We start from the raw sequence: 23,655 nt of genomic DNA on the forward strand, positions 1-23,655 counted from the left end.
ACAGTGTCACCAAAACACCTCTGGCGCCTGTCCCCAGACTAAACACAGCTGGGAAAGTCCTTGTGGGCAGCGCCTGTGCCTGCTCAGGCTTGGGCTGATCAAAAAAACCCAGAGCAGACAGTTGTTGCCTTGAATTTTTAAGATTTTCTAAGCCTTCTAATGTTGACATTTTTGTAGGAACTTTCTCACACACTTTCTGGAAATAACTCATTGTTTTGCATTCTTTTATGGAGGAGGAGAAATTTGATGGACTGTTGATTTGTACAGTGTCATTGGAGAGGTGGCACTGTCACCCTCCAATCCACTGTCACTTTTGGAAAGCTATAAATGTTGGAGTCAGAAAATAAACTTCTCTTTTCTCTTCACCTTGAGAACAGCAGTGTGTGCTTGTGTTCTTTCGTGTCCTTTAGTGACAGTGACTGTCCCTTGTGGTGGGCACTGCTGAGGTCACACTGCCAGCCCTGCGTTCAGCCCTGGGTTTTAACCTCACTTGTTTTTAAAATTTTAAAAGTTTAACAGTAATAAAGCGGTTGTGAAAATAGCAATATAATTAGAGTAATAATAATTTGGACAATTTGGATTAGGGCAATATGAGACAATAAAAACTAAGAGTTACAGACGTCCGGGCACCTTTTCTGGGCAAAATAAACCCAGAAAAGGACACACATTACCAGAGGATTAACCCTTAAAAGCAATAGCCTGTTGTATATTCATACATCTCACACATGATCCATAAATTCCATTCAAACACAGGATTCTGTCTGGGCATCGTTAATTTCTTCCTCTGAATCCTGACGGTGGCTGAGTGAGGCAGGAAGAAGTTCATTTCTTCTGATAATGGAGCAATAAATTCTCTTTCTCTGAAAGATTTGTGTCCTGTGGCTGCTATCTCACTGCAAGTCCTTTCTTTTAAAAAAGTATCTTACATAGCCCAGTTTCTATTTTAACATTATGTTATAACCTAAACCTATACTTAACACACTACTAAAGAAAATTAATACAGCATAACTTTCTAACACAACACATCTAATATTCATTTTAATGTTTGCAAAAAGCCAATCATAAAATAGGCATTTTTCACAATCCAGGATGATATTTAGGGACTGGAACAAGTCCAGGGAAGGGAATGGAGCTGGGGAAGAGTCTGGAGCTCAAGTTTGATGAGGAGCAGCTGAGGGGGCTCAGCCTGGAGCAAAGGAGGCTCAGGGGGGCCCTGGTGGCTCTGCACAGCTCCTGCCAGGAGGGGACAGCCGGGGGATCGGGCTGTGCTCCCAGGGAACAGGGACAGGACAACAGGACATACTCCTGAGATGTGCCAGGGGATGGATGCCAGGAAGAATTCCTTCACTGGAAGGGTGATCAGACACTGGAACCGACTGCCCAGGGAGGTGGCGGAGCCACCAGCCCCGGAGGGATGCTTTGAAAACAAAAGACACGAAGCTATTCCAAAGGATCCAGAGGAGGCCACAGGGATGGGGAAGGGTCTGGAGGGGCCTCATGAGGAGCAGCTGAGGACACTTGGTGTGTCCAGCCCGGAGCAGAGGTCAGACCTGAGGGGAGCAGGGCAGGGCCAGGGCCAGTCTGGTCCCTCTGGGGAGCCGAGGGAGCAGCAGGAGCTGAGGAAGGACAGGTTTAGGTTGGATGTCAGGAAAGGTTCTTCCCCCAGAGGATGCTGGGCACTGCCCAGGCTCCCCAGGGAACGGGCACAGCCCCAAGCTTGACAGAATTCAGAGCTGGGACAACGCTCTCAGGCACAGGGTGGCATTGTCGGCGTGTCCTGTGTAGGGCCGGGCGGGGGACTCCATGATCCCTGCGGGTCCTGCCCGCTCAGGACACTCCGAGTCTATGAAAGACTGGATGTGTTCAGTCACGGGCCGGGCTCAAGGGCCCCAGAGCGCTTTTCCAGCCCAGCTGTTTCCGTGACTCCGTCACCGACTCTGTTCCCCCGTCCCCGTCCCCGTCCCCGTCCCTGTCCGAGCCCGCGCACCCCGCCCGCACTGAGGCCGCCGGCCCCGCCCCGCCGTCGCTAGGCGCCGCCGCCAAGGGAGGAAGTGTCGTAAGGGCCGACAGGAACTGGCCGCGGGTTTTACGGCCGCGGCGGCCGCGCTTGGCGGCGGCGGAGCGGGAGCTGCCCAGACGCGGCGGTGAGTGGCGGCGGCGGGGGGACCCCGGGCCCCGAGCGCTGCGGGAACGGCCCCGCCCGCGCCCGCGGGGGGAGCGGGGCAGCCGCCACACGGGGCGGCGGGGCGGCGAGGCGCGGCCCGGGCACCGCGCGTGCCTTTGTTCGCGCCCCCCCTCCGCTCCCCGCCGAGCGCGGCCCGTGAGGCCGCCGCGCCTCCCCCCCACCTTCCCGTCGCCCCCGTTGGGTTTGGCGCCCTCCTCCTCCTCCTCCCCGGTGAGTTTGTGTCGGTCTCTCCCGTAGGACATGGCCGAGGTACCGCCGGGGCCTAGCAGCGTCCTGTCCCCGCAGGGGGACACGCTCTCCCCCTTCCCCGGAGGAGGAGGAGGAGGAGGGGGGGCCGCGTCTTCCTCCTCCTCCTCCGCCGCCTCCTATGCTGCCGCCGCCGCCGCCTGCACCGGCGCCCAGGACGAGGAGGCCGAAGAGGAGGAGGAGGAAGAGGAGGGACCCGCGGGCGGACGGGAGCAGCAGCAGCGAGGAGGAGGAGGAGGAAGCGACGGCGGCAAGGGGGGCCCGCAGCACCGCCACCACCACCGCCACCACCACCACCCCCCGCACCACAACCACCAGCTCAACGGCCTCATCAGCCCCGAGCTGCGGCACCTGCGGGCCTCCCTCAAGGGCAAGATCCTCGGCTCGGAGGCAGGGGCGGCCCCCGAGGGGCTGGAGAACAAGCGAGCCAGCAAAACAATGGGCTCCGGACAGCAGCAGTCGTCGCCCCCCACCGCAGCGCCCTGCTCGTCCCCCCACGCCAACCACCTCCCTCCCCAGGGAAGGACTGCACCCTCTCCTCCTCCTTCTCCCCCAGCTAAAGGGGACAGGAGCCAGCCTGCTGCCACAACCACGGCTGCTGCTGCTAAGACTGCAGCCCGCAATGGGCTGGCAGGAGAGACTGGCTTGGAGGAGGAAGAGCAGGAGGAGGGGGATGAAGGAGGGGAGGAGGAGTCCCTGCAGCTACTCTCCGGGTCCTTAGCAGCAGCGTGCAGTTTGAAAGGCTCGGGAACGGACTGTCAGCCCGAGGAGGACCTAACGATACGATACGTCCAGTATGAGTCAGAGCTGCAGATGCCCGATATCATGAGACTGATCACCAAAGATCTGTCTGAACCCTACTCCATTTACACATATAGGTATTTTATCCACAACTGGCCACAACTTTGCTTTTTGGTAAGTGCCGGAGGGAGCAGGGAGGGCAGGAGTTGGGAGTGGCTTGGGGCTGGGGAGGAGGGGATGGGAAGGTTGGCGTTTCTGGAAATACTTTTAATCATCGTTTTGTGGGTAAGGCCGAGCATTTTTGGGAATACCTGTCCCCTTGTGACCCGTGCAGGTACAAGTGAAGCACGTGCCCGAAGTTCTACATTTGTTAACACATGTTTTAAATGGTGGGGAAAGGGTTTGAGCGCAGGGCTAGGATCCAGGAATTCAGGGCTTCTAATCTTGGTTTTGACATTGCCTTTTGTGACCTTTGGTAGCTCATTTTATGATTCTGTCTCAGTTCCTGGGCTTGGATTTAAAAAAGAAAGTACTTAGTCCACTAATGCCTTGTAACTGCTTGCTAATTCTTGCACAATGGTTTTAAAACTGACTGAAGCGGGCTGGCACATAAATGTTAAGTGATAGGTGGAGAGGCGCTGTGAAACGTTTAGCAGACTTTTTGATCTTTGAGCTTACTTTGACAAAGACAAGTCCAACTGTGTTGCTTTTACAGGTGTGAGAGTGCTCGCAGCATGCAGGAATTCTCACGTTGGCTCCCTGCACTAACAGCATATTTAGTGTTGTATTCTTCCTAGTGCACTGTTGAAAGGCTGGTTTAGCTGCCCCCTGCCTTCCTAAATGTTTAGCACTTTTTGTGTCTCAGTTGCATGCTTTTAGGATGACAATGCATCCACAGGTAAATGAAAGTGAGTAGAAGCTGGCCTGAGGAGTGTATGTGCATAGCAAGGGCTTAGCTGTGCTTGGTTTACTCATAGGAACACTCACAGCTGCAAAACAGAACGTTTAGGGGAGTTTGTGGCGCTTCTTTGCTAAAGAAAATGATGAATTCTTGTCCCTTGATGTTTTAATTAAGGCTGGACATCCCTCTGAAAGGTCTGATTTAGCCAGAGCCAAGTCACCCTTCAGTTCAGGGGTATCTCTGAAATTTTGATAGAATATGAGTACAAGAGGGGAGGCTAATGGAGTCCGTCTGGTCTTCAACTTCCTGAATGTTCCTGGTTTAGGATCTGCTAGAATTTATAGCAGGATTGATATGGTTTATAGGAGGATTTTCAGAACTGTGCCTCTTATAACCCTGGAGAGGGAATACAGGAGGATTACAGGAAGTTGAGCAAAGCAAAATGTTGACCTTCTGGAACAAAACGGAATATTAAAATATGGAGAGCATTGTTGGATGCAAAGTCATGTTTGCCATTACAAGGATGCTGATCAGGGCACAGTGGTGTTCAAACACTGAGCTCTTCCTGTGACAGATTTACTTCATGCTGAGAGTAAAATGTTCAAGAACTGCAGAAGTCCATCCTTTGAGCATCAGGTCCAGCCCTGGTAATGCCAAGGCAATGTTGGATACTCTTAGATCACAATGCTCAAAATTTGTTTAGACTTTCACTCCTTATGTTTTTTTTTTTTTTGTCAGGGAATAACTGGAGAATTTTGTTGTGAGAAGAGCAGTGACAAGTTGTTTGACAGAGAACTAAAACAGATGATTTCTAATAAGTGTATTTAAAGAGTAAGATATCACTCAAAGGAAAGAAAGCTTATTTTGTAGTGACAGCTTCATTTTTTGATAGCCCTGAAGAATCAACAAAACTTTTCTTGAACTCAATGTATTTGCCATTTTTTTAGAAAGGTGAAACAATGTAAAGTACATAAAAGTGTAGAGAATAATATATGACTGTGAATGTCTAAAGCCAGCAAATTGTTATCTGCTTAATAATTTGAAGGTCTTGCAGCCTGCTGTGTCAAATTCATGTGTTAGGTGGCTGGGGTTTTTTGTAACTGGTTTTAATGTTTTTGAGGTTTGTTTCTTAGAGGTTGTCTTGAAAATTTTCTGATCTATAAAATAGAATTTGTTCCTGCAGTTAATGGACTCCTGAACTACTTCTCTCCAATAAATAGCTTTAAAATATTTATCTTCAGTCAGGGACTGCATATTTCAATTAGGAAGAAGTGTCAGGATGGTGAACATGAAGCTTAGTGCCTGATCTCACAGAATCGTTTGACTTAATGCATTTTGGCCCCACACCCTTCTGGTTTCAGGTTTTAGCTGGGTTTTGAATGTTTTGGGAAGAGGGGTTAGCCTATGATTTGATTGTATTTGGAAAAAGATCTGCAAGGGTTCAGCCAATTCCTTTACTAAATTTCACCATCACCATTTGAAAACTCTTCCAGAGCACATTCACCTGTTTTCCCTGTGCTGTCATGGCACCTTTCCTCTCCCTGTGAGGGGAAAAGACTGACACCACTGAAATTTAAGATGGGATGTGTATTTTCCCTAAACAAACAGCACTTGTCTCTTTCTGGTGGTTTATTTGGTGAACCATCTGAAACGTAATTTCCCTATTCTGGCAATGCAAAGCTGATTTCTGGAGACGTTATTAACTTTATTGCATGGATCTGAAACTTGATGAATTTTGGTTTGGCCTTCCCAAGCTGCCCAGTTGCTCTAAGGGCTGGTGCAGCCGAGGCTGGTGCTTGTTTTTCCTGTCTCTTCAACTCCCTCTTCCTGCCTTGTGCCAGCCCCTGTGTTCCTGTGATTTTGGGAGCCAAGACACCCCTCTGACCAACATATACTTGTAAATTTGTGTGTATTTAGCTGTTTTAGGCTCATGCTCAGTTGGTTTAGAGCTCCAAATCTATTCCTGTAGGATGTCCCAGGCACTGGTGCAAGAGGAGAGGTGGGTGTGCACAGCTGGAGGGAAGGCAGAACCAACTCTGATTGGTCAGTAGTGACCAGAGTTTTTCAGGCTCAGACCACTTCCTAACTGCACACTCATATTCCACTTTGAAAGGACCTGGAGATACTCAAAGTGTTAAAACCCTGTTAAATTCAATCTCTAATTTATCCACATAACTGTTATCCTGACTTTACGGGCAGCAGCTTGGGAATGCTGCTCAGTGCTGAGGTGTCCCACTGCAGCAGCACTGCCAGACTGTGGCAAAGTAATAACATTTTCCTCCAAAAACTTCTAGTGGAAGGTATCCCTGTCCATGGCAGGGGGTTGGAACTAGATGATCTTTAAGGTCTTTTCCAACCCAAACCATTCTGGGATTCTGTCAAACTCCCAACTGTCTGGTTCAACTCATGTTTTGCCTGTCTTCAGAAGAGCAGGTTTGCACTCTGTGTTAGGTGTGGGTGCCCAGTAAATGCCTGGTTTTTACTTATTCTCAGAAGCTCTGTCAGCCCAGTTTCTCCTCAAATACCCACTCCTCTGTCAAAGAATGACAGGGGCAAGGGGCATCTTGAGTTTCGTGTGAAGTATTTTTAAGCAATGTTACATCTTTGTCCCCAGATGGATTGTAAATGCATTTTCAACGTTGTAGCTTTCTTTTAAAGTGGTTTTGAAGCTTCTAGTCTTAGCAGTGCTGAAGTTCTGAAGCTTGCATTTCAGACTGATAAATTAAATATTTCAGAAAATTGTTTTCAAAATCCTTTAGCGTGGGAGAGGTGAGCTTAGGAAACCTTGCTCTGTGCTAGAGTTTGGATAAGACAGAATGTAATAAAAGGCTGGGTGTTGTAACCTCTCCTGTAATTCACTGTACCACTCAGCTGCCTTTTAAGAAAAATCTAGAAAATCTATGCTTTTATTGGGTGTTTAACTTTGCCACTAGCTATAGCAGCATTTATAATTTAAACTTTCACAAGTTTAAAAATAACCTATTAATTCCATGTAAGTGGTTTTAAATGTGTTGTAAATCCTAAATGACTGCAGTTAAGTCTTGTTTTATACTATGCTTTGCATTTTTTTAAATTGGATTTGATTCAAGAGTCTTGGTGTGTTGAAATTAAGACTTGTAAGACATCATCCCTGTTCTTCAGTTGTGGAAAACCTGGGGCTTAAAGGAAGAACCAGAAAAGTCAGGAGGTTGTCTGAGAAGTTGTCCTGGCCTCGTGGCAGACGTAGGAAGAAGTTCTGTAGGAGAATTTGCAAACTTTACACTCCAGTTTGTTTTTAGGAGTGATCACACTTTCAGACAGCCTCTCACTGTCGGTGGCTCTGTGAAAACTGAAGTCCCTGCCGCACCTGAGCAGGTGACAGCAGCCAGGGCAGTTTTTCCAGGGGGTGTTCCTCACACGGGGGTGAATTGCTGCTGTCCAGGTTCATGGAGGGAAGCAGAGGGAGGTGGTGATTTGCCAGGTACTGACTGGGAAGAGCTGTGGCTGAAGAGCCAGAGTGAGGTTAAAACCATTACCCTGAGTGTATCCTCTAATGGCATTTGGTAACATGATCCCTATTTGTGAGCCAGCTCCTACCCAGCTGTGCCTGGGATAGTTGGGATGGAATTTGGTGCAGGTGTGAAAGGAAAAATGCAGTGCAGCAGTGCAGGTTCTCCTGTCTTTGAATTGCAACATATTTCTCTTTTGAGGCTAGTTGGCTGATTTAATCTGCTTTAAACAAAACTCACAGGATCTGGATAGTAAATGCATACTCAGACTGTTGCTGACAGACATAATGCCATCTCTGATAATGAAATTAATACAAATTGATTAATTCTATGAAAAGTAATGTTCTTGCTGATATACAGACATTTCTCTACTAGCTCTTCCAGTATATTAAAATCTGGTTTGTTTTAAGCATTTAAATTTATTCATAGGAACAAAGATGATGCAAATATTGGATTTGGATTCATGTATGTTAATCCTGCTACTAATAACCTACTATTGGAGTAAATCTTGTAGTACTCTGTGGAGTTTATAATAGTGACTTAGGCTGAATTCTGTTTGTAGAAAATTGCATGTTTAGAAGTACTCTCATATACCTGAAAAGAAAATTTGGCCCATGATTATCTTTTCCAAATGATGTTGTGTGGGAGCTACTTTTCTTCCCTCCTCACTCTCCATATTTCAGTCTGGAGTTTTTTTTATTCACACAGTTTAACTTTCTCCAGGAAATTAAATTGTAAAGTTTTGCATCATTTTGGTTTAGGTACATTTATAGCTTTAGATAAGATTTGAAAGAAGGAGAAAGGAGAGGAAAGGCAACAAAACCCCCTCTAAATGAGATGGAAATGCAGCATTTCCTTTGTGAGTGGAACAGCTGTAGATTAACTGCCAGATTTACCTGCCTTAAGACAGAGAAATAGATTTAAGGGTTTGGAGAACTGGTAACAGAGTCATTCTTTATTCAGCTCTCTGGCAGCAGTGGTAAAACCAGTGGGTATTTGCTTCTTTGATCACTGAAACCAAATTCTTTGCTGTTCATTTAGCATTTTAAATATATGATTTGTGAATACAACTTTTCTGAAAAGTGCCCTGTATAAGAAAGAGCTCAGATATGAAATGTCTAGATTGTCACTACTCCTGAAACATGCAAAATATATATATATATATAAAAAATTCTCCACATAACTGTTAGGATCAACAGTTTGCACGTGTTCACTCCAGGGCAAAGCACAACTATAACATGCTAGTTTGTGGTGTGCTTTTTTTTTTTTTTAAGTGAGGTATAAGATTACATCTAGGTACTCTGCATAATTATAGCAATGTTCTGAGCAGTTTGTCTGATGATACTCTTTATTTAACTCCCTGCTTTTCTCAGGTCTGAGCTGAGATACAGAACTTGCCTTGAGCTGAAACTTTGCATACACTGCTTGAGTATGGGCACAGCTTGTCTTTTCTGTGGAATAACCTGTGTTCTGGAACAAATGAAAGATTGCTTAGAGGCTCTGTGTTTCAGCCCAGTTAGATCATGCTACAGTTTTTGTTTGTTATTTTAAAAACCACTCGTTAGATTGTTCAGGGTTGTTCTTGGATACTGCTGAAATGTGTTTTCCTGCCAAATAAAAACTTAGCAATAGTTATATTTGCTTCAGCTACATTAGAAATGGGGTTATAATCATGCTGTATCATAGGGCTTTGGAACTGAAGCTTGTACTTTTTTTGGCTGCTTCATTTCACCTTTGCTGCAGCTCCTGGTTGACAGCTGACTTATTAATAACCCCCATCCAGGTGGAGATGCTCAAAGACTTGATTCTTTTTGGGGTGAAGAGACTGTGCCTGCAGTATGACCTGCAGGAAGGAATCTGCTGTCCATGGAGCTTTAGCCTCCAAGCTGTGCATGAAGGTTCAGGTGGTTGAGTTTATAGCACAGACTGTGGAGCAGTGAGCTCTACCTTCACAGGTGGCTGCTCTGAGGCCTGGCAGTGGTGGCTCTAGCAAGTCCTTTTCATTTGACATGTCTTAGAGTTGTAAATTTGGATTATCCACAGCTCTTGTGCCAGCACATGCTTGTGCCAATCATGTGCTGTAGTCCTGGTTTAGCTGCTGCACTTGAGCCCAGGGCTGGTCCTCCCTGCAGGTCTGTCAAAGGTTGTGGATCCACTCCCACAGCCATATGGAAAATTAGGAGTTTCTTTTTCTCTCTGCCCATCTTTCCTGAGTGCACAGGAATTTGTTTTCCCCTTGGATTCTGTCCCACTCTGCAGCATTACTCAGTTCTACTGCTGCAGGTTATAATGTCATTAATCCCTTGTGCTGCCTAATCCCTCAGTTAACATCACTCAGTTTTCCTTTCTCTCATGGTAAAATTTTGGTGAACACAGTGGGTGTGCAAGTGGTTTGCTGAATGTTTGGGGAGGAGTTGGGTCCTTTCCTTTTTGGGGTTTTTCTTGTTAATATTTCAGGATGCCTACATCTCCTTGACCACAGTTACTGTGACAATGCCGCTGGGATTAACTGCCAGTGCATAGCTCTTAACAAACGAAATCCCCCAATAGTTAAAATGTGTGAAATTAACTGTGCTTTTTTGTTTGTTCTCCCGGTGTCATATGACTGAAAACGACAGTGTCTAAAGATTAAATGCAGCAACACTTTTCTCTGATCCTTTGTGGCCTTGACATTAAAACCAGACAAAAATTAAGCGTGTTATCTAGCACAGCCCTTGTACAGGAAAATTCAGATCACTATAAAGCAGGAATGGACTTTTTTCCTCTGCAGAAGCCCATAGGAAAGGGTAATTTATGCCTTAACCTGGTCTTTTATTTTATTTATTTTCCTTTTTATTTATTTATTTTCCCTTTTTAATCACATGTGTTCTTGCCTGTAAACTTTGTGAAATGATAACGCGCTTCTCTCCAGGAATAATTCATTGGTTGTTAATTGTCCTGGAACCTTATTGGAATGTAAAAAAGCAATTAAGTCTTCGAAACTTTGTAATACTTTTGGAGATGCTTTTAAAATTTACGTTGTTACTGTTTCATAGCTTTATACAAACAAATTTTATGTTGCTCTTTGACTTGAAAAATGAACTGCTTTACTGCTTTTGGTAGCACTGTGGATCCCAAACTGAGAATTCCATCCGTGTATGTTTGTCTTTAAGGCCATGGTAGGTGAGGAGTGTGTAGGTGCCATCGTCTGCAAGCTGGATATGCACAAAAAGATGTTCCGCAGAGGTTATATAGCCATGTTAGCAGTGGATTCCAAATACAGAAGAAAAGGAATTGGTAAGAATAGCCTTTTTTTCTTCTTTTTTTCCTTAAATCCTCTAGCTGGGATAGCTGTAGCTGTCATAAAGATTTAAGCTGAACTGAACTTCAGGATGTGGTGCTTTGTGTGTCATCTTCGCCTTACTCAACCACACAGGCTCCCCAGTGGCTTTTCTAATTTTGTTAAAATAACCTGAAATGCCCTGTGAGGTTCACACCTGGGATCTGATAAGGCTAAAAAGAAAGGCAGGCAGCAGCCCCCTACCTCTGCCTCTACCACTGCCAAATAACAGTGGGAACAGCTTTGTGGTTTTATGTGTGCCCTCATCACTGTATTTCCATGTTGTGTTCTGGCTCCTTTTTTCCAGTGAACTTATTTCCTGACTTCCCCCTATAAATTATGCATATATTACCCATCAGGGAGAATGTATGGAGCTCATTATTGTATTAATCAGGGAAGAAAAATAGCTGTGTATTGTTACTTGAATGATTGAAATGGAGATGTGTTTTGTTGGGAAGGTACATGGTAAAGAAATCACTCTTGGCAGGGAGTTTGCCCTTTCTCATTAATCAGTTTTGCCCTGGTGAAGGGATTTTCATTCTAACTCCAGTTAGCCAAGTTGGCTTAATTAAATATCTCGTCTTATGGAACTTAATTTTTTCATGCTGGTTATTGTGAAATTACATTATGTAAGGTATTTTTAACTAAATGTAGACGTCAGCTCCAAAGCTTAGAACTGTGCTTCACCACTCATCCACACTGAACAGCTCATGCTTCTGTGATTAAAGACAGAAAATTACTTGCAATCAAAAAATACAGCGATCCATTGCAGAATGTATCAAAAAAACCCTCCAAAAAAACACATTACCACAACTGTTCAAGCACGTGCAGATTTTTTCTTTCCCTAGTGCAATTCAAATGCCATTGTTGGTTTCTGTAGTGGAGCAGAGGAAGAGGCTACTGAGAAATCACTGTCTCCTTTCCTTTTAGCTGAGTCATGAAGGAGTCTGCCATAATTTAATTGCAGGTGCTTGGATTCAGAAGTAAATAAGAGCTAATGCTGTTATTATGAAGATCACTGGAAGACTTTTCCCTCACTTGAGTCAGTTTGTTAAATTAGAAATACATACATAGAATTTTCTTTAAAGCCTTGCTTACTTTAGCATTATATATGTTGACTTTTTCCTACATTTGCCACCTTGCTGTTTCTCAAAGTGTGCTGTTAATCTGAAGATTTGCTTTAAATGTAGAACAGTTTTATCATCACATTCAGTGAAAATCTTAATTGATTAAAGTTTTGAGAATATTTTAAAACATTCTGTAGATTCCTTGGGGTTTTTTTTCCTTTTCCATAGCCTTCTTAAGGAAGTGAGATTTATGCAATTTCACTGAACAGCAGTTTTTTCCACTTATAACTTTGAAATCAACTTTCAATTTCACCCCAGTTCTACAGACGGGTAGGGATATTACATTTGTGGAACTGTTGTGAAATAGATGAAAAATAATGATTAAAAAATTAAAGACTGAGGGGAAGGGATGGGCTTTGAGAATATTATTAGATACTAGCAAACCCAAATGGGAGTGAGCCATAAAAACAGTGGTTTCATAAGTTCTGTTACTAATTCAAGTATTTGTTTTAGTAAGAGGAAATTCCCATGGAAGATGAATGTCCTTCAAGTACATGCCAGCAGATTTTGACTTTAAATGCAACAAAAAGGAATGAATCACATCTTGGAAGGCTATATTTAACACCATGTTGAGCAGAGCAGCCAGTTTCTAATATCCTTGTGTTACAAGAATCTTGCACTTGAGCTGAGTCTCTGGATAACTTCACAGATTATTTTAGTGTTCAAACTTGAGGCTGCAGCTTGACTGCAACTCCTTGTTTTTCTTTCCTCCCTGCTTTCCCCAGGTGTCATGTCATGTAGGTAGCACACATTAGTCATATATAAACTGGCATTTTTGTTTTGCACTGCAACTCTGACACTTACTGAAATCTGTGTTTCAGGTACAAACTTGGTTAAGAAAGCTATTTATGCTATGGTTGAAGGAGATTGTGATGAGGTAAGATTTTATAACCAAAACTTTCATAATGTAAATGGTTTGCACTCTCTTGTATGTTGATTCATTTCACAGGTTTTCTTCTCCAGGACTTTTTTTAGGTGGGAAATAAGTTGGTAAGAAGCTCCTTTTATAATAAAAGGGAAAACAACCTCTAAAAAAAGTATGGCACAAATAGGAGATGGACTTTCTAAATTTGTCCTAAGTGCTAAAATTCATCAATATACATTGTGAAGCTGCCTCAGCCTTCACTCAGGCCCATTTTTCTGCAGGGGCCCCATTTGAGGTGCAGCTGAGCAGTGGGATGAGCATGTCCTGTGTGGCCCTGCCATCCCTTCAGAGTACACCCAGGCACAGAACAGTGTGTGCTGTGCTGCTGCAGAATGTGGATTTATCACAGGCACTCATCAGCCTGTTCTGACACTGCACAGAGCAGGGCTACAGTGGGTTAGCTCAGCAACACAGACCTGCAGGGAGAGTGGCTGAACCACTGGCAAATCCCTGCCCTACAAGTTGTTACTCTTTCACCAGATTGCAGTTCCTGCTTTCTTTTTAAATATAAATACAGAAAGCAACTCTATTGTTGTGTACCTTGTTTAAGTTTTGAGGAACTCTCCCTGCATCCATCCATCCTCCTTAACCAGGTTATCTGTCCCTTAACTTCCAGCTCCTTGGCACAGTGCAGTTGTTCCTGATATGTGAGCACTGTCATTTCAGTGTGTCATAGTTAATGAGCCTTTGATCTCTCTGTTATCTCACTTCAGCTGCTCCCTCCATTGTCCCACTGCTCCCTCCATTGTCCCACTGCCCCTGGGGAAGTTTCTTAGGCAAAGATGCAATTGGTGTCACAGGACTTTTGGCACACACTCCAGTTTATTTTTCCACTTGTTGTGTTTCTCTTCCTGCAGCATCTTTGCCTGTGCTCTGGCTTCATTCATTGGGAGATTTATTCTTCCCCTCAGATCCCTTCATGCCTCTGCTTGCTGCTGTCTTCTTCCCCCTCACCTTTCTAATTTATGTTGTAGTTGGGCACTACAGTGCAGTCTGTAATTCTTTTAAGTTCTTTATTTTCTTGCTTCTATCCTGGTTTCTGAAATGCTTTCCTCTCATTTCCTTCACTACTTGTCTACACTGAACTAATCAAGGAGAAATTGGTTTGTTTGTTCTCCTCATCACTTTCCACTATGGTCTTGAGTTGATTTCCCATTTCTAGACTAGTCAAGATTTTAAAAAATTGCAAAACATTTGGGGATCAGGGTTACAGTGTTCACGCCACAGCTGCAGAAGTGAGATGCAGAGAAGGGAATTACCCACTGTTATTAGAGTCAGGGGTAGAACTGGATGTTTCTACTCAAGCTCTGAGTTGCAGTAATTACTGTGTAATTTCTGAATGTCTGTGTGCTACTCCTCATGTAAATTCATTTCTAGATTGGACTAGCTAACAGGTGACCTCTAACAGTCACCTCTTTCTGTGTCTTTTTCCTCTACCACTGTCATATTAATCCAAGATTTCTTTTTGCTGGCTTTTTATCTCCATAAACTTGAAATAAATGTGGTAAGGGTTGCAGGTCTGCACTGAGGTCTCATCAAGTCTTAGTCACAGATTTTCCTCTCTGGTGCTGTAGAAATGCTTTGGACCAGGGGCAGAGGGCATTTCTCAGATTCAGTCTCTTTATTCAAAGGCACTGCAATTCAGATTTCTTGAATTGTGTGCTGGATGGGGCAGCCATGGTTTTGGAACTGCTCTTTGTAGAATGATGATTCCAAACTCATCCCCTGATTTTTGGGGGCTTTTGCACCAGCTGAGTCTTGTGCTGGCACTAAATTTTCAACTGGGAGCCCTTTAGGGAGCATGGAATACAAGCAGAGTATTTTACTGACTATTTTTCTGCACCATCAACTGAGGCACACCCACACTTATTTTTATTTATGTTTTTCTTTAACACATACAGGTTATCCACAACCAAACAGCCAATGTTTCCATGTTTGGTTTTTTTTTTTTTTTCCTTTGCCACTGAGTAGGCTTCTTCTACATACCCAAAATGGTGTAAAATAAGGATGTTATGTGGTGGAGTGCTGAGTTTTCAGTCATACCAGAATCTGAAAAATCTCATTAGGCACCCATGAAAAGCTCTGCCCAGCTCTTGGGTCTCACCAGTTTTCACAACAGTCGTCAGTAGATCAGTTTCTGATTAATTGATGCTTAAAGCTCATCAAGCACAAAGTGGTGCATCACAATAATTTGTCTGTGTGAGGCATAGAAATAGTTTAATCATCCCTGCAGCTTTTAAGGTATTTTTCTACATCTTTTAATAAAACCAGAATCCTGATGAAAATAAAAAGATACTGCTTTTTGAGATAAGATGGAGTGCAATTAAAAACAAAATGCTATTTTCTGAAACTTGCTTGGAATAGGATTAAAAACATGAATATGCAGCTGTGGGTGTTGTGAAAAATTTCCAAAGGCTGCTTGGAAACTCTTCCCTTCAATCTAATTATGGAATAGATGCAGTAAATAGACTTAATTTTAATAATTTGTGGCATATAATCTGATAAATGCCTCACTCAGTGTGTTGCTTTTCAAAGTATCACAGATTTGGCTTTGGAGGTACGAGCATTGAGTCCTGAAAAACAAAGGATTTATACAACACCACAGATGAAAATCTTGACAAATCACGGCTGATAGGTGGCATTTCAAAGCCTGCTGCAATGTTCTGGTGTTTAAGGACATTTTTTTCCCCCTGTGGGCTGTTTTAGTGGGAATAAACCAAGGCAGGCCTATGGAATGAGTGATTTACAGTGGCCAGCACCCTGCCTGAGAGGCAGAGTCTTCCTCAGAGGTGTGGAAGATTTTCTCTGGGAAAGCTGTGGAGTAAGTGAGGAGGTGAATTGAGTGGAATGGAATCTGTGCAGGGGAGGAGCTGGCCATGGCCTACATTAGAATAGAAACCAGGGAAGTGATCTGCTCTTGGGGGTGGGTGCTTGAACCAGAAATAACCTTCAGGCCTGGAGAAAGTACTCACACAGCAGCTTCCAGCTGGAGTGTCTGCATATGACATTACAAAACTTAGGCATCTCTGATTTGTATTTTTTTTTTTTTAACCTTTGTGGCTTTCTCAAGCATTTGATGTTCATGAATTCTGATATTTGGGGTAGTGAACTGTACTGGGCTGAGTTTCCAGTGGATCACAGTGATTTAGGATAACTCTGGGCTGGTTGCATAGCAAAGGTGAACTATGGAAATAAATCAGGTGAAGGTGAATAGTTCTACTTTCAGCTCCAAAGTTTTGGAAATATTTTTCTTCCAGTTTAAAAGAGAAGAGCATGTGCTGACTGCAGGAAGGGGGGTGTCTTGGCTGCTTTTTGTACTGTTTTTGCTGGCAAGCAATTTCCCAGAACTCTACAGCTAAAGACCATCCTGTGGAACTGTTACATCCCTTAATTACAATTAGAAAGGAGGAGTTGTTCATATGCAGGTTTTCCATCTGTAACAAATGACTGAGGAATCTGCATACAATCCATTCACTTCATATTACTGAAATAATATAGTATTTCACTAATATGAAGGGAATGGATTGGTAACTAATGAAAATAATACTCCAGTAATGGGACTTCAAAAACCTTTTTTAAGAAAAATTGTAGAACATGAAAGGGAACCACAGATTCTCATGGGACTTCCCATTGGAACTTCAGGGTGATTTAGAGTGAGGTTTTTGGCCACACCAGTAGGTGTGTCATTTTAATTCAGCACCACACTAGTGAAAATGAAATGTGCATTTTTATGGAATCCTGTTTGGAATCATTACATTGCTGATATTTTTAGTTTCTCCCTAATCTACAAAACATTAAAAGTATGAAGTTTAGATTTTGGGTAGTGCCTGTGTTTAAAAGTTAGGCAGTTAAATTGATTAAGGACACTGGACAAGCCCTCATAACTTGAGTCTGATGATCTGTCAGACTTAAAAGTAAGAATAGCAACCTCCTCTGAGTGCTGAGAGGACTTTCTTAATTTTATTTGGCTGATCCATGCTATGACTTGGGTTTTAAACTTGAGTTCTTTCAGAGTCTGAGCTGAAGAAGCAAGAGGGCTTGACCACTCCAGTTGGCTTCAGCTCAGTTATAAATTAAAGGTGTGAAAATGTAGCAACAAGGAACATTGCACTCCACTCTTAATATAGAAATCTTTTTGCTTCTAAACCCAGTTAATATTAGAGTTGAGCTAAAATGTTTGGTTATGAAATTAAAGATAAAAGAGAATGTCACAACCTTCAGAAAGTTGCAACTTGAGCAGAAAACGCTGTTAAGTCTAATCAGAGTTTTGCTGCCCTTCAGGGGGGGTGTAGCTGTGTTATCAGAGGATTTAACAGGCATATGTTACAACAAAATCGACCCACAAGAGCAGAAATAAATGTAACAATTGAAGGTTTGGAGCTTGATTGAATAGCTCACACAGGAAGAGATGCATTCTTCTCCAAAGGAAGCTAATGAAATCTGAATAAAATATGCCTGTGTTTCCTTTTCAGATAACAGAAACATGTCTTCAGCTGCAATATGTTGAGATCAGGGAATTACTTTTCATTGTGCTGAGACTTCCTTAGAAATACCAGGGCAAATCTCTTGCATTTGCTTTCAAGATGAGCATTCACTCAGGTAGTGGGATTCCAACAAACCTGTATTTCAACATTTAACCACTCCCTTCAGCTCAGTCACCTGCAGTGCTGGAAGTGTTTTAGCATTGCCAGGTGTCAGTGCTTGCAGTTGAATAGAGAGTTGTTACATCACTGTGCCAGGTTACTGAACCTTTGAGAGAGTGAATGCCCTTGGTAGCTGAGAGTTCAAATAAACAATCCTCTGCACAGGTCAGATTCCTTCTTTGGCTTCAATGTTTTGTTTAAATTGGAGTTGTACAATGTGTAGGAAATAGTCTTCTCCAGGAGAATGATGGTGCTTCCATAATTTCTTACAGATGAATAGTTACCCATTTAAATGGATGGAGGATGTTAGGAGTTGTCCATCAGCCCACAGGACTTGCTAGTAATGCTCTGGAAGTGCCAAACAGAGAGATTCAAACTCTCATTCTTGTCACAAAACTAAGAATTGAATTAGGTTGTTTTAAGTGTGTAGCTACAGCACTGCCCTGCTGTAATTTAAGAACTCTGATGATTAATATTTCAGTGTGTGACTCTTTAGTTCCTTTTTGTAAAACTGCTTCCAATTCTTATATTGTTCATTGGGTTATTATCCCCAGCTTCATTGTTCTTTCAATATCCTTACCCTGAGAAACACAGGTGGAATTGCCCATTGGAATGTGGCAGCCAGTGGTTAGACTGGTCACCTCCAATAAGATTTAAAAATCCTTTTAATGCATATATTTGACTCAAGTTTCAGGCCTCTCTGACCACTGGCTGCCTCCCCCTTTCACAATGGCCTAGCCACTCCTCAGACTGCAGCAAACAAACCCTGTGGAGAGAAAAAGGAAAGGTTTTCTGCCAGGTGGCTTTGGAAGGAGCTCAGGAACCAGCCTTGAGAGCTGGCAGGAGAGGCCAGGGAAAAGAGAATGGGAATGTGTGCCTGAGGGAAGGGAGGCCACAGAAGCCATAGAGTAGATGGACTTTACCTGCTCTGTAAATCCAGGCTGATTTTGGTCCTGTATTTTCATTCTATGGTCTTTCTACAGTGACCATCAGCTGCTGTTTGATATGTGGATGTTTGCTATCAGGGGTGCCTGGAGCCCAGGCCTTGTTAGTTCAGCCCCTGTTCTTGCTAATAGCAGAACCTTAAATAATTGACTTGGACACCAGTCAAGAGGCAGAATTAGTTTTTATTATGTGGAGGTGATGCAGGGATTGTCAGTTATGGCAGAGCTCTGTCCAGTGCATGTAGAGAAAAGAGAGAAGCAATTCTGAAAATTCTGAAGTTTTGTGATTAATGTCTTGTTAAGGCCAGTGTAGGCCTGTGCTTGAGAATTCTGAGACAATTTTGAGTCTTAATGTGGACTACTCTTGGACTTGAGTTTGCTTGGTCTGAGTTATTTCTGATGGGTCTTTCTGCAAGCAGGATCTTACCAACAGAGAGGGAAGAATATGGAAAACTCTGCTTAATCTTGTGGTGTGCACTGTGATTTGGGCTTAGGGTATTTGCTGGTACCCAAGGTGGATCAGGCTTGGAGAAACCTGGGATAGTGGAAGGTGTCCCTGCCCATGGCAGGGGGTTGGAACTGGATGGTCTTGAAGGTTCCTTCCAACCCAGAGCACTGTGTGATTCTTGTGCTGAGCACAAATATTCACTGCAAATGTTGGGTCTGACAGCTGGTGTCAATTCAGAACTTTTATCTACATCTAACTCCAATGAGTCAGGAATCAAAGATATTAAATCATTAAATCCTTGTGTGCCAAGTTCTTGTGACATGCAGAAATTCAGTTACTCACTCAAAAGATGTTTTGGACCCTACCTGTTTGGTAGCTTGGGTGTTGGGGGAGGATATTGGGAGACAGAGGCTGTTTGGGATTTGTTTGTTGATGTGTTTTTTACCCTTGTTATGAGGTGGTGAACTGAAATTCTGTTTACAGCCAAGAACTAAATCTTGAATGTTATTTACAATTACAGTTGAGGATGAACTGCTGCATTATATTTTTTTTAATGTGAAAATGGATGCTTAATGTGGAAATATTGCTTAATTAAGTAAAGATAAGAAGAAATGAATTCCATTCATTGCTAACAACCATACCTTTAAATAAAACCTTTGGAATTGGTTCAGCAATCGTGTACTTGCAACTGCCAACTAACACAACACGCTTTTTTTTTTCTTTTTCCCTTAAAGGTTGTATTGGAAACAGAAATCACAAATAAGTCTGCTTTGAAACTTTATGAAAACCTTGGTTTTGTGCGAGACAAGAGGCTGTTCAGATACTATTTAAACGGAGTGGATGCACTGCGTCTGAAACTGTGGCTGCGTTAGGAGACCCCATCCCAGCCAGCAAGCGACGTCCCAGCAGCGCAGAGTTGTCCTTTGCATGCAATGCAATTTGTCCCAAATTGCTTTGCAAGATGGACTTTTAGTACTTTCCATGCAGCTCTTAAACCTGTCAGTGTCCCATTGAGTGTCGCACACATTCGTTGCACTTTGGCATGGCGCATTTGTTCCGAATTAAAGCCGATTGTCTCAGACTCCGAGTCCTTTTGGTACCAGCCAGATGTGCCAGGTGATAGCCAAGATATGTTCATTCATTTGCAAGTCTGCTGACTCTTTAGGACATCCACACAGTGAACGTTTTAGCAGAGAAAACCTGGATGGGAACGCTGCTTTTGGTTCCCGAAAATTCAAAATAAAGCCAATGTAGATTGTAAAATTCTATAAGTATACTAACATTTCATACAAAAATTGCCATAGTTTTCTGGGGAAGAAGAAGAAAAAGAAAAAAAAAGGCTTCAATTTTAGGTTTTATTTTTCAATATTGAATTTTTCCATTCTTAAATATTGGTACCTCAGTGATTAGTGAATGAAAAAATGTATTGTAGGGTGGGGTGTGTGTTACAACGAGTAACCATTAAATTGCGTCTGCCAGTGCCTGTATAGATAAGTATATTTGTCTTCACCTCTAAGTTTGGAGTGCATGCTTTTATTCTTTTACTTTCTTCAGTTGTCTTTGCAAGGAAAAAAAAATCTGCTTTTATTTAAATTCTGGATTTGATAATAAATTATTTCAGATTTTTATAATTCGGATACTTCTCCCAAACAAGGGTTTGGAAGGCCCTTCTTATAGCAAGAAGTGTAAGCTATTTTGAAAACCTTGAGTAGCTGCTAAAAGAACCTGGTGGCACCAGTGAATCTCTGCTGGGTTTGGATGCACTTTTGTCATTAAAAGAGTGAGGGACTTCTTTTAAAAGAAGATATAGAAAATTAATGTAAATTGGTATGATTTTTATTTAATCAAAATTATTGCTAGAAGCTCTGAGAAACAGCTATTTTAAGATAGTTGGAACAGTTTTTTTTCAGATTCAGATTGCTTTGCTTCAGTGTTCTAAAATGCTTCAATCTTTGGTTCTCGGTCTTGGAAGTGAATTTAAAGGTGTATCATATTCATTTTCAGCTGCTCTCATTTTCTCAACTTACATGAGCTAAATTATTGGGGGATTTTTTTCCCCTCTGAAATCAAAGCAGCGGGGAAGGAATTCGGTCTCTCTTTCTTGCATTCACTCTTGCTCTGTTTTTCTTTTTTTTTTTTCCCTTTCTTTATTTGGGCTTACATAGGTTTTACCAATACCCATCAATTTTTTTCAGTAATGACAGCATTGAGGCTTTCTTGTTCCGTGTGATTCCATAGCCCAGGTCTATGAATCAGTTGGGTTGGGTTTTTTTGTGGGTTTTTTTTTTTTTTTTCATTTTGTTTTGTGGGGTTTTTTTTTCTGTTTTGGTTTTTTGGGTTTTTTTTGTTTTGTTTTTTGTTTGGGTTTTTTTTTGTTTTTGAAAGACAAAAATAAAGTTATCAGGTGACTTGTGGAAGCACCTCTGTAATCAGAGATCTCAGAATATTCAGAGTTGGAAGGGGCCCGCCAGGATCAAGTCCAGCTCTGAGGTGGATGGTCCCTACAGGGATCAAAAGGATGAACTCTCAGTGAATCCACTCTCATGGAACCGAGCGAATTCTCCAGATTTGCCTTACTACACTTTTTTTTTTTTCCTTTTTAGGGTTTGGTTTGTGTCATGGGGTTGGTTTTGGGGGTTTTTTTGTTTGTTTGTTTTCATTTTTGCTAATTACTGTACACTAAAAGCAAAACCAACAAAACCCCTACCTCCAGTATCATTTGGAAAAGAGCCCTGTGCAGGAAAACTGGATTTGAGCAAAGCCGCCTTTTGCACAGACCAATTGCACATGGTGACGGACGTTTCTTACCATGTACAAATCATGAGTTGTATTTGAAAATAAAGATTTTTAATGGAAGTTGGCCCTGCTGAGTTTTCTGCTTGTAGAGACACCAGCTGTGCTGTCGAGGGGGTCTGTTCCCTTCAGTAAAGAAAACTCATCTTTAAAAGGGTGTCCAAGACAAAGTGTTGGAAGTGGGGTCTCTTACTCCCAGGACATTCTGGAGCTCAGCCTAAAGCCTGTGTGTAGCCACTGCTGCCTTGTGACACCATAAAACCTCTTGTTGCCCTGCTCCCTCAGGGCTGCCAGTTTTTCTGGGTGGCTTTTCAGCAGTTTTGATCAGTGTTAAGACTTCAATGTTGATAGCCAATCCCTTGAGTCAGGTTTCCCTCAGCTGTGGTCCAGGACGTAGGGACTGCCCTGGAGCTGGATCAGGAAGGTTTCAGACCTTGCAAGCAGCTGTTGGGCTTGATTCACAAATTGCAAACTGGGCTGCCTTGTGTGTCTTGCTGGGGTTTCAGTCTGCAAAGCCAGACAGGCAAGTTTTCTATTGGTTAATATTTAAGCCGTGGGTGTCTTCAGATTCAAAAGCCGACTGGCAAGTGAGCTGAAATCCCTCCTCACTGCCAAAAACATCCCTCTGGAGCAAACTTCAAATACAATTCTGGTTGGTTACTGTAAGAAGTGGTTGCTGCCATGCCTGTGTTGAAAATACTGAGCAAAATAGGTGTAGATCTCTCTTTTTTTGTTTTTCAAAGGGCATGTGGCCTGAAAGGTTCTGCCATGGCTGCTGCGTCACAGAGTTCACTGCAGGAGACACTGAGCTGCATGTGCTGGGTCCTGTCAAACAGATTTGTTCTCTGTGCTGCTTGGGATTAGGAAATCAAGTGGGAAGCCTTGAATTTGCATAGGTTTTCAAAAGGAATCTAGCAAGGAAAGGCTGGTTATTTCTCCTGTCTGTTGCTAAACACAGTTCTCTTCCCCCCCTCGCCTTTTTGCATTGACAAATCTAACTAAGGAGTTGATTGCTTTTATATTTAAATTTGCCCAAATGTTGCTACTGGCTGACATGTCAGTCTGGATGTTTGCATTCATTATGTTGTTTTTTTTAAAGAAATGATCAGGTTCATCACCTTCAAGGCATCATCAGATTGGTGTTGCAGAGTATGTCACAAACTATTTTTCAGGGCACTGCAAGACATTGCTACAACTCAGTGCTGTGTTGAAAAAACTTCAGGTCATGTATAAACATTACAACCTATGTTGGAGTTCAGGTATCAGGTGGGCATCTATGAAAATAGCAAGTGTATCTCAAAATACTGGACTGCTGTTTTGAGTGGATTATATTCTTCTGTCCCTTTATCCTTTTTGATGAGAACAAAACCAGTGGGGTTACAAAATGTACAAGTTGTCTAAATACAATGCAGTCAAATAAATGGTTACGTTGTTTATCTATTTCCTTTTCAACGGGAATGTTCTAATGCTTGTTTTGCTTTCTCTACAAAATACAAACACACACTTGCTCAAGGCCAGGCTGGATGGGGCTTGGAGCAACCTGGGCCAGTGGAAGGTTCCCCTGCCCATGGCAGGAGTGGTCTTGGAGGTCCCTTCCAACCCAAACCATTCTGGGATTCTGTGACAGAGAAATGGAAAAATTTTTACAAGAGAAAACTGCCTATCATAGCTTGATTTTAAAACTGCCATGCCTGTGTCAGGAGCATCTTGAACATCATTTATCTGTGCAGTGTCACAGCTGAGCTGAAATGGGTCCTTTTTTATGGCTGTTAAGTCATGACTAACACAGACATTCTAGATTTTCCTGGGAGGTAAGGAGGGGGGGTTTCTTATTTTGATTGCAAGTAAGCAAGAACTGAGAGCTGCTTGCAGCCCTTGCAATGCTGAGAACTCTC

The 23,655-nt window shown here is 42.8% G+C and overlaps 1 protein-coding gene across 1 annotated transcript; it reads left to right on the forward strand.

The window, feature by feature from the left end:
- The first annotated feature begins 2,101 nt into the window (after positions 1–2,101).
- Positions 2,102–23,200, forward strand: NAA30 (N-alpha-acetyltransferase 30, NatC catalytic subunit). Its single transcript, XM_084207943.1, is given in 7 exon segments — positions 2,102–2,144; positions 2,423–2,644; positions 2,646–2,697; positions 2,700–3,346; positions 10,714–10,837; positions 12,829–12,884; positions 19,702–23,200. Coding segments are annotated over 6 exon segments (1,236 nt in total). The 5' UTR covers positions 2,102–2,144; positions 2,423–2,425; the 3' UTR covers positions 19,840–23,200.
- The last annotated feature ends 455 nt before the right edge of the window (positions 23,201–23,655 follow it).

The sequence above is a fragment of the Fringilla coelebs genome, assembly GCF_963513975.1.
Source record: "Fringilla coelebs genome assembly, chromosome: 6".
Lineage (NCBI taxonomy): Eukaryota > Metazoa > Chordata > Aves > Passeriformes > Fringillidae > Fringilla > Fringilla coelebs.